Consider the following 10,844-nt stretch of genomic DNA (forward strand, 5'->3'; position numbering starts at 1 on the left):
ACCAGAACATACCGGTGCGTCCTGTTGCGTTAAGGGGTTAAAGGAGAACTCCACCTACATGGAGGAGCAGTATAATCACAATACTACAGTATAAACATTGTCATTTCTCATTCTGTTTTCAGCGTCCGATTAACCGCCTGAAATTTCCCCCGATTGCTCAATGTCAGGAGAAATGTCCGGACCTGACGTCTGCAGCGCCATGTAAGTAGTCAGTACTGGTGACCTATATCTATTACACTACAGGTCCATTACAGGGGAACTCTATCAGGAGGAGAAGTCTCTCCCCGTCTTCTCTACTAATATGTGACATTATATATATCTATAGTTACTCCCCTTATATTCCTGCGTCCAGCGCGGGAGGACGGCGGCCATCACTACTGATGTATATTATTGTATCGCTACTCACAGCTCATGTAGGAAACACATGAACAATTCTCCGTAGTCTGGAATATGTTACACGGCTCATAGAATATCTGCAGTCATCCAGCGTGGAAGTGCCGAGAGAAATCAGGAATTGCAGGACTAATATAGAACTGTCTCCATTCTGTACAGATGGAGCATCTCCTGCTTACATGGCGGAGCAGCCACATATACAGGGGTGTAAGAAGTCCCGTATTCCCGTCCCCAAGGACAAGAAGAACATGTCCGGAGAAGGGAAGACCAAGCTGCCGGCAGTACAGATGGGGAAGAGTTTAGTGGCGCAGACAAATGGTTCCATCAGTCATCCAGGTACTTCTACTTCACTCCATTATATAGATAATAAACGATAATCATAAAGGACATCAGACACCCGACAAACCCGAGCGCTGAGCATCTATATCATGGACCAGGTGGCTGCTCCCACTAAACAGTCCCTATTGTGGTAGTCAATATTGTGCCATCCCTCACTGAGCCCCCTTGGCCAACTACAAGCCAATAGATAAATCACGTGCGGGCGCTACCCTGCCCCCATAGACATGTACAAAGCAGGAAGGGTTTTAAAAATGGTCAACATGGATCACATGACCCCTCCTGACCCTTCTGACTGGTCTAAAGGGCTCAGCGAGTGTCGGCAAACTTATTCTGAAGACGTCATCAGCGTTCATGTCATATCAGTCATTCTACATTTATTACTACGCAGTTGTACACGCTCAGCCCATGGAGAGACCTGAAGTGAAGCGCCTCTCCAAGCCCAAGATGGCCGTCTGTGAAGCCCTGGAGCTGCTGAGCAAGAACGACTGGTGAGGACAATGACACAGAGGATGGGTAGAAACAGATATAATGTGCAGTTTATATCACTAAGTCCTATGTATCATCTACAGGGAGAAGAAGATCGCCGGTCTACAGGTCGTCCGCTCCCTCTCTGTCCATCATCAGGATATTGCTGCACTGAGGATCCAAGAGCTGCATGCCGCCGTCACCCATGAGGTTATTATACACCTCTAATAATAGTCACTTCTATTATATCCTTCTTCAAACGAGAGCATAATGCAATGAATTCACCTCGGATAAATGCTTTATGGGCTTCCCATATTACTGGCACTGCTACATCAGGTGTACTATTTAGACAAAAATATTCCTCTAATTTCGCACCCAAGACCCCCGTGTGCACCTCATCTGAGAGTATCGTGTCATTAAGCCGCCAAGACCAAGATCTGACCGGCAGATCTCGAACATTTATTGTAGCCAGCACCGGGGCATGATCTGAAACTGTAATATGCCCTATGGATGTTGACTGCAAATTTGAAAGGCACGGCGTAGACATAAAGATGTAGTCTAGTCTGCGATATACTTTATGTCGATGTGAATAAAATGTATAATCTCTTTCCTGTGGATGGGAGAGACGCCATACATCCGTTAGCTGGCAATTATATAACATCAATTTAAGTTTGTGCATAGCTCGATGAGTGAACACACGGGCGGTCGAAGTAGAGTCGAGATCAGATTCCAGCGCCACATTTAGATCCCCTCCCACAACTGACATCCCCTCCCCAAAACTCTTAAGTATACGTAATGTCTTAAGCAACCACGGAATCTGTTTATCATTGGGGGCATACAAACATGCTATAGTCATCTTGGTGTTGCAGAGAGAACCCTTAAGAAAAATATATCGGCCTGCCGGGTCAGCCTTTGAAACTTCTACTTTAAATGGAAAATCTTTATGAATACCTACAGTCACACCTCTAGAGGCCGATGTATGGGTACTATGGAACCACTGGCTGTATGAGGACAACGGCAAGCGGGGTAACCTCTCATGGCGGAAATGAGTCTCCTGCAACATCAAGACGTCCGGCTTATCCTGTTTAAACATTTTGAACACCTGAGACCTCTTTTGCGGTGTCCCAAACCCATTTACATTCAGTGTCAAGAAAGTAATCGGGGCCATGACCCTTTCAGAAAACAATTAGCTTCATAATACAATGTAGGCGTGAACACCGGAGAGATGCAAAACACACATAGAACTATATACAAAAGAAAAAATAGAAAAGGATGTAGTGAGGCAACGACATTCCATAGGCAAAAAGATATTAAGGGAGAACCTCCTATCCCACAGAGGATGTCCCTTGTCTTAAGATGTCGTGGCCCGACTACAGAGTTGCAAGGGGGGTGAAACGAGGAAACCAACCTCATTCAATGTTAAGAGAGAACACAGACTTCCATATAATCTACAAATCTTGTGCCATAAAAGGAGGGTGTACGTGCTGATGAACATCATAACAACACAATGACAGGGCATAAATCTTATAACAACTTAGCCAAAAAGTAAAGGATATAAAGTGGTCAAGTCCCCTCTAGCGGGGGCCCCGAACGGACTCATGGGGCTTCCAGTTGCTGTCCAAACCCTCTCCTCGTGTTGCTACGTGGGGCCTTAAACTTCCGGGGTTTCTGCCAAGTGTGCGGATCAGGGACCTCGCATGTCGGGACATCTCGCTGTATCGGCATCCAGTCCGGTATGTCGATTTTCTCCATGCCTATTTTCGGCCAGGCTTTAGCGAGATCTTCTGGCGTCCTGATAGTGATCTGTCGACCCTCCCTCAGGATCGCCAGGCCGAACGGGAACAGCCATCGCATGGGTATCTTCCTTAGCCTCAAAGCTTCGGTCAGGGGCTTCAGCAGCCGTCTTTTGGCCAGGGTGCTGGCAGCTAGATCCTGGAAGACCAGTATCTTGCTATCCTCAAATGCCAAGTCGGGAATCACTCGTGCAGCCGAGAGAATGGCAGACGTGTCCAAAAAATTGAGCAGACCGCAGATAACATCTCTGGGAGGTTCGTCTCGAGATGGCTTAGGTCGTAATGCCCGATGGGCTCTCTCAATAATGACCTGCGCCGCTTTTTGCTGTCCCAGAATGGTCGAGAAAATGATCCTCACTGTTGGCAAAATCTCCTCTGTGGATACCGTCTCTGGGATGCCTCTCAACCTGACATTTTTCCGCCTGCTGCGGTTCTCCTGATCCTCCAACTGTAGGTAAGTATGATTTAGATGGGAGACATGTGAAGCTACTGCACCTTGCACGGCCTCCACTTGTTGCATAATGGCGGATTGAGTGTCCTCCAGTACTGCCACTCTTTGCCCCACATGCTGTATGTCCGCTTTAATGGAAGACAGTTCCTTTAATACTGGGGACATCGCGCTAGCCAATGCTTTTTTCAAGAAAGCTCTAGTAATAGGTAATGGATCTGACCCACCTCCAGCATCAGAGTGCGTACAGGAGCTCTCTTCATCAGAATCATCATCGCGGCTTGTTTCCGGCGGGAGTGATTTCTCCGGCGCCATCTTGCTTTTCCCGGCCGGGGAGAGATGCTTTTTATGGAGGAATTTCTCCATCTCCGACTACGTTTTACCGGTTTTCGGAGTCCCCCGGGAGTCACACGATTTGTCCCGACTTGTACGAACCATTATCGTGTAATTAAAAGCCCTCCAACCGTGGAAGTCTGCGTCTCAGTGAGGAGCGCCGGGATCAAGCGACCATCTCACAGTGCGGTTAGCTCCGCCCCCGTCACTTCTATTATACACTGATCCTAAATTCAGTCTTACATCTGATGTGTATGGTGAGGGTGCTGGTGATGTGGGACCAGAAATGACTCAACTCCATATTATTTAGGATCTCTGGGTAGGAAGCATTGTACAGAAGCAGAATCACCGTATATATTGTATAAATAAGAGTGTCATTAATTGCACTAAACATTTCTACCAGTAGATGGCAGGTTAGAATATTATACTACAGCACAGTATACAGGTCTATATAAAACTACTTTGTGTTCCATGGCGATCATGGATGGATAAATGGATAGATCCTCAAAATGGAGTTTGATAGCACACCATGTGGTAAAGCCCGGTAGTGCAAGGTAAACGGGGTAGTTTTAGGCTAGGATTACACAATAGATTTTGATGGATATAGTTGTAGCAGTGGAAGAATTGGCCAACTAGTAATGTCCTGGTTAGGACTGCCAGATAACGATACAACAAAGTACCTACTTATCCAACAATCGTGATCTTTTTACAAACACAAACTACTCGATCGGCTTATAACTGGTGACATGTCAGGGGACATTTCCTCTCTGGCAGAGTTGGGTGAACATCACCCGGGTAGCCTTGTCCTTAACATGAAATATAACCATTGACAATTTTGATAACAGAGATTCTTTGTTTGTCAACTTTTCTTTCTCCTACTGATCTGACCCGTTCTTCTTTGATTTACCTACAGGTGAAGAATTTAAGATCAGCGGTGTCCAGAGCTGCCATGGTCTGCCTAGGTGACATGTTTCAGGGGCTACAGGACAAGATGCTATACGGACTTAACATCTCCGTCCGTCTCCTTCTGCAGAAGAGCGGAGAATGTAACACCTTTCTCCGTGACGCAGCAGAGGAGGCCTTGTCCTCCATGGCCCGTAACATCCACCCGGGCAGAGCGCTCGCCGCCCTCATTGACGGCGGGTTAAGGTATTTCTACATGTTGAACACAATCGGTGTCATATTGTAATACGATAAAGATATGAGAAATTGTCTTAAAGTTTTTTATTGAGTCCAAACAATAAATTCTATATTAACCCTTTCTACCCTTTTGTTTTTACAGTCATCTTAACTCAACAGTGAGATCCTGTGCAGCCAAACAACTATACACCATCGTGCGGAGGAGCGGAGCCGATTACATCCTGTCTGGTGGCAGAGGCATTACTGACAGGGCTATACCAGCCATCACCCGCTCTGCCCAAGATGGCTGCCCTGAAGCCAGGTGAGATACCTTCATATAGACTATATACACAATGTCCATGGACTGCTATTAGGAGCTCAGATGTAAAACCAATGGAAATAGAAGGGTGGCAAGTGAATGCTTCATAATGAATGGAAGCTGCTGATTTTGGCTCTTGAAGAACCTTCCTCAGACATGAGAAGACAGAAGCGCTGACATTTTATTCTTATTATTCAGCGTTGCCATTTACAAGTCATAAAACCTGTGTGACAAGTATTGGGGGATCTGCGGGGGCGGCTGTACTGGGGGTCACTCAGCTTTTCTAAAGACAGATTGGGGATAACTCATGTAGCCGTGTAAATATATCTTATATCAGTATCTTCATGTCTCATATAGATTTCTATAGTTCTTGTTGATGTTTATTTAACCATAAATTATATGTGACAGGATGCACGGCCGGAACACCCTGCAGCTTCTGGCTCATCACCCCAGATGTATGCCGATGGTGAGGAAGTATGTGACGCCGCAGAACCTTCCCGCCATTAAGAAAATTATACGTAACATCATGTAAATCCTGCAGGCGTCAATCATTGAACATTTAAAAAAAACAAAAAACTTCCCCCTTCACCCCTTTCCCGTACCAACAAGAGAACTGTTCCTGGAATGGGATTGGCGTCTAATAGATAAGACCTGGAAGCCGACGCTCCTCATAACATTGGTGTAACAAAGAAATGAACATTTCCCGCCTGTCCCCTCCCCCCTCCCCTCACCAACAAGAGAACTGTTCCTGGAATGGGATTGGCGTCTGATAGATAAGACCTGGAAGCCGACGCTCCTCATAACATCGGTGTAACAAAGAAAAGCGGATTTCCCGCCTGTCCCCTCCCCCCTCCCCTCACCAACAAGAGAACTGGGAGACCGGACTGGAACGTCTGTAAGCCCAAAACAGACCGACCACAAGAACTTCTTCAATAAGAAATATAAAGACTCCCGGCCCATCCCCCTCCCCTTACCGACAAGAGAACTTACATGTGAGATTTCTTTATAAACGCCATCACTTTATTTATCGCACAATAAATAGAAAATGAAAGATTTTGCTTGTGCCGCTGTTTTATTATTTCTCTTCTTCTTCATCATCTCTGTTAATAATAAAGGGGCTGAACTAGAAATGAATGAGGAATAAAGATAACAAGATGGAACTTCTTACCAATTTCTTCCACTCAGAAAATACAGATCGCTGTGATCACTGTGGAATATGTATAGTGACGGGGGAACCGGGAATGTCATGTGGTAAAGTGAGACGTCCTTCTGTAGTCCCCATTGCTGATAACTGATAGGAATATGTATAGTGACGGGGGAACCGGGAATGTCATGTGGTAAAGTGAGACGTCCCTCTGTAGTCCCCATTGCTGATAACTGATAGGAATATGTATAGTGACGGGGGAACAGGGAATGTCATGTGGTAAAGTGAGACGTCCTTCTGTAGTCCCCATTGCTGATAACTGATAGGAATATGTATAGTGACGGGGGAACCGGGAATGTCATGTGGTAAAGTGAGACGTCCTTCTGTAGTCCCCATTGCTGATAACTGATAGGAATATGTATAGTGACGGGGGAACCGGGAATGTCATGTGGTAAAGTGAGACGTCCTTCTGTAGTCCCCATTGCTGATAACTGATAGGAATATGTATAGTGACGGGGGAACCGGGAATGTCATGTGGTAAAGTGAGACGTCCTTCTGTAGTCCCCATTGCTGATAACTGATAGGAATATGTATAGTGACTGGGGAACCGGGAATGACATGTGGGAAAGTGAGACGTCCTTCTGTAGTCCCCATTGCTAATAACTGATAGGGATATGTATAGTGACGGGGGAACCGGGAATGTCATTTGGTAAAGTGAGACGTCCTTCTGTAGTCCCCATTGCTGATAACTGATAGGAATATGCATAGTGACGGGGGAATCGGGAATGTCATGTGGTAAAGTGAGATGTCCCTCTGTAGTCCCCATTGCTGATAACTGATAGGAATATGTATAGTGACGGGGGAACCGGGAATGTCATGTGGTAAAGTGAGACGTCCTTCTGTAGTCCCCATTGCTGATAACTGATAGGAATATTTGGACTATTAGCAGCACAGACCCTGAGGATACCAAAACTAAATGTGGCACCAATGATTGACAGCTTTATCTCTTATGTGCGAACTGTTGCAGACTGGTTGTATATGGGGGCACTATTGCTCTGTTGTGTGTGCACTGTTGCAGGATTGGGCGTTATGCGGGCACTGTTGCAGGTTGTGTTTGCTATAAAAGCACTGTTACAGGTTAGTTCTGTCATGGGGCACTGTTACAGGTTAGTTCTGTCATGGGGCACTGTTACAGATTAGTTCTGTCATGGGGCACTGTTACAGGTTAGTTCTGTCATGGGGCACTGTTACAGATTTGTTCTGTCATGGGGCACTGTTACAGGTTAGTTCTGTCATGGGGCACTGTTACAGGTTAGTTCTGTCATGGGGCACTGTTACAGGTTAGTTCTGTCATGGGGCACTGTTACAGGTTAGTTCTGTCATGGGGCACTGTTACAGATTAGTTCTGACATGGGGTACTGTTACAGGTTAGTTCTGTCATGGGGCACTGTTACAGGTTAGTTCTGTCATGGGGCACTGTTACAGGTTAGTTCTGTCATGGGGCACTGTTACAGGTTAGTTCTGTCATGGGGCACTGTTACAGGTTAGTTCTGTCATGGGGCACTGTTACAGGTTAGTTCTCTCATGGGGCACTGTTACAGGTTAGTTCTGTCATGGGGCACTGTTACAGATTAGTTCTGTCATGGGGCACTGTTACAGGTTAGTTCTGTCATGGGGCACTGTTACAGATTAGTTCTGTCATGGGGCACTGTTATTGAGGCACTAAATCAAATAGAGAAAGTGCCTGGGACTGTATGTGATAGGGGGAAAGAAGGGGGGGAAAAGTGCGGGAAAAATCAGGAGCAGGGATTGGTGGGACAAGGGGATGGAGGAGGGGTTAGGAGCAGATAAATAGTTGAGGTCAAGGGCAGTTCACCATCTTACCTGCTGGAGCTGCAAACGTCAGACGTCTGGTCCTGTGAGAGATCTTCCTCTGTGGTCCAGGGCGTTTTCCGGAGTGCAGATGGCGGATGAGCTGATGAGGCAGGTGGCACAGCGGGTTGCCAAGGAGGGTACAAGCTGGCTGGAGGTGTTCCTGGCAGGGGATCGCAGGCAGGAGGTGTTACCTGCGGCGGTCGTCGGTGTCAGCAGCGGTGGAGTCCCGTAGGCGTCAGCAGTTAGAGGTAGGCCGCGCCGGGTTTCTCGGCCTCCTCCCCGTTTGAGCCCAGTCCACCTTCAGCCACCCAGAGGCGGGCCGGCACCGTTCGCTCTTCTCCCCTTCACCCGGTCCCGACGTCGTGCCACCCACTCCCCTGGCTGGGGGAGCTTCTGCAGTTCTCCCCATCTGGGCAGCAGGCAGTGCAAGGCCGCAAGCAGGCGCAGAAGCCGAGGCCGTTATTAGTGCACCGCTGGTTCTTCTTCCCGGCCCGACAGCTTTCTCCCTCTCACAGCAGGCCGTGGTTGAGAGGGGAGCTGGAGGGGGCGGTCTCAGGAGAGCAGAGACGCAGGCCTCAGGCACCAGCAGGTTAGGTGTGCAGTTGCTGCCACCTGCTGGTGGTTCTGGAAATGACACAGAGCGGGGGAGAGAGCTGGTGAGTGGCTACCAGGCACAGGCACTGTGAATGAGAGGAGTTCGCTGGGTGGATTGTCGTGCGGTAGCAGTGATCTGTTGCCGTGCGGGCAGTCTGCGGAGCAACGTGATTTGCCAGTTTCTCTTTCGGAGTTTTCTCCTCCAGGTGCGGTGTCGGCGAGACGCAGACGGCGAAGGAGACGGCATGGGAGAGGACATCGTCGTGGTGGTCACGGGCGTCCACGCCATCAGGTTGAGAGACGTCGCCGTTCCCGGAGTAGGAGTGTGTCTTCCAGTACAGCATCTTCTTCGCCGTCCCAGTCGGCGTCGGGAGCCAGTACACCCAGCCGCACGGGAAGGAGATACACGAGGAGTTGTCGTCGGGAGCACAGGGATCGTCATTCGTCTTCGCTGGTTCCAGTTCCAGAAGTCGCCTCAGCCTGTCCACCTGGTGGGGATCTGTCTGTGGTTCCGGTATCTGGGAAAGTTGATGCACCCTCGGAAGTGACGAGGACGCCCTTCTCCGGTGAGTCTACATGTGGGAACGCATGGCTACCTAAGGGTGATTTATCTGCTATTGATTTAGTTTCTGCATTAAAAAGGTTGTTGGATGGTTTGTGTACAAAAGGCGGAGCTTCGGTTCCGTTGGTTTCGCCAGGGGGGGCTCAGCCTCCGCCTGAGCGGACGGCCAGTATGTCTGGCTTGACATTCCGTGATTCGCTGTTTTGTGGTGTTGCTCCTTTAGGTACTCACCTGTCGGCCGAGATCAAGGACAAGATATGGGCACATGACTTTGTGGATGTTTGGTCCTTGGTGTCGGTCGATCATGTGACGATAGATAAGGAGCGTGTTTTCGAAAGAGGTTCGGAGAAAAAGGTAAAAGTTGCGAAAACTTTTGGCAATTGGCTACAGGGTTTTTCTACCTTGGCTCATGTCATTTGTCAACGTTTTCCGGAAAAAGGGGCCGAACTGTTTGTGTATGTAGACACTATATTCAGTGCCCACAAATTGCACGGAAGTGCAGCTTGGTGGAGATATGACGAGGAATTTCGCCGTCGGTTGGCTTTGACGCCTGACATTGGTTGGGCGTCAAAGGCGACGGATGTGTGGTTACAGCTAATTTTGGCTCAAAAGCAGGCTCGGCCCTTTCAGGCAGGAGCCGCAGTTTCAGGTTCAGCACCCGGTATTGCGGCGCAGCGCCCAACAGGAGCATGTTGGCTCTACAATGAGGGACATTGCAGGTTCTATTCTTCCTGCAAGTTTCGTCATGAGTGCTCCATCTGCGGGGGTGCCCATTCCGCGCTTCGCTGTTTCCGACGGGCAAAACAACCTTCCAAGGTGGGTCCTGCCGGTGCAGCGGAGAACTCCGGTGAGCGCTCTCGCGATGGAGCCGTGACTCGCCAGGTATCCCAAGAGACAGGAAGCAGACCTGTTAGGTCGGGGCTTCAGTGAAGGTTTTTTCATTCCGCATGTTTTTTCTTCGTTTTTGATGTCAGATAATTTAAAATCGGTGAAAGAAAACATGTGTTTGGCACGGGAAAAAGTGCTGAATGAAGTGTCTTTAGGCAGGATGGCGGGCCCCTTTGGGGAGCCACCTTATACGAATTTACGGGTTTCTCCTCTTGGCTTGGTCCCCAAAAAGGAACCGGGGAAGTTTAGGTTGATTCATCACCTTTCCTTCCCTCGTGGGGATTCGGTCAACGATGGGATCTCCTGAGATGAGGCTGCAGTGTCTTACACGTCTTTTGATGTGGCTGTGCGGTTGGTACGGGAGGCAGGCGTAGGTGCCTTGCTTGCTAAATCGGACATAGAGTCAGCTTTTCGTTTGTTGCCTGTGGATCCTGCCTGTTTCAATTTGTTGGGATGTCGTTTAGATGAGCAGTTTTTTTGTAGACATGTGTTTGGCTATGGGTTGTGCCATCTCATGTTACTATTTTGAAGTTTTTGGTTCCTTTCTGGAATGGACAGTTCGTTTCAAGACA

General features: G+C 48.3%; 1 protein-coding gene across 1 annotated transcript; it reads left to right on the plus strand.

Annotated features, from left to right (window-relative positions):
- Positions 1–4,697: 4,697 nt before the first annotated feature.
- LOC142664814 (TOG array regulator of axonemal microtubules protein 1-like) lies at positions 4,698–6,235 on the plus strand. Its single transcript, XM_075844152.1, has 3 exons — positions 4,698–4,920; positions 5,054–5,212; positions 5,618–6,235. Exons 1-3 carry the CDS (start codon positions 4,721–4,723, stop codon positions 5,739–5,741), a joined length of 483 nt encoding a protein of 160 aa, XP_075700267.1. The 5' UTR covers positions 4,698–4,720; the 3' UTR covers positions 5,742–6,235.
- Positions 6,236–10,844: the final 4,609 nt, after the last annotated feature.

The sequence above is a fragment of the Rhinoderma darwinii genome, chromosome 12 (genome assembly GCF_050947455.1).
Source record: "Rhinoderma darwinii isolate aRhiDar2 chromosome 12, aRhiDar2.hap1, whole genome shotgun sequence".
Taxonomy (NCBI): Eukaryota; Metazoa; Chordata; class Amphibia; order Anura; family Rhinodermatidae; genus Rhinoderma; species Rhinoderma darwinii.

Excerpts from the sequence above, each read along its gene's own strand:
- LOC142664814 (XM_075844152.1), top strand. The coding sequence starts at position 4,721 with ATGGTCTGCCTAGGTGACATGTTTCAGGGGCTACAGGACAAGATGCTA. Across the intron at positions 4,921-5,053 it reads CTCATTGACGGCGGGTTAAG|TCATCTTAACTCAACAGTGA; the intron begins GTATTTCTACAT and ends TTGTTTTTACAG. Across the intron at positions 5,213-5,617 it reads GATGGCTGCCCTGAAGCCAG|GATGCACGGCCGGAACACCC; the intron begins GTGAGATACCTT and ends TATATGTGACAG.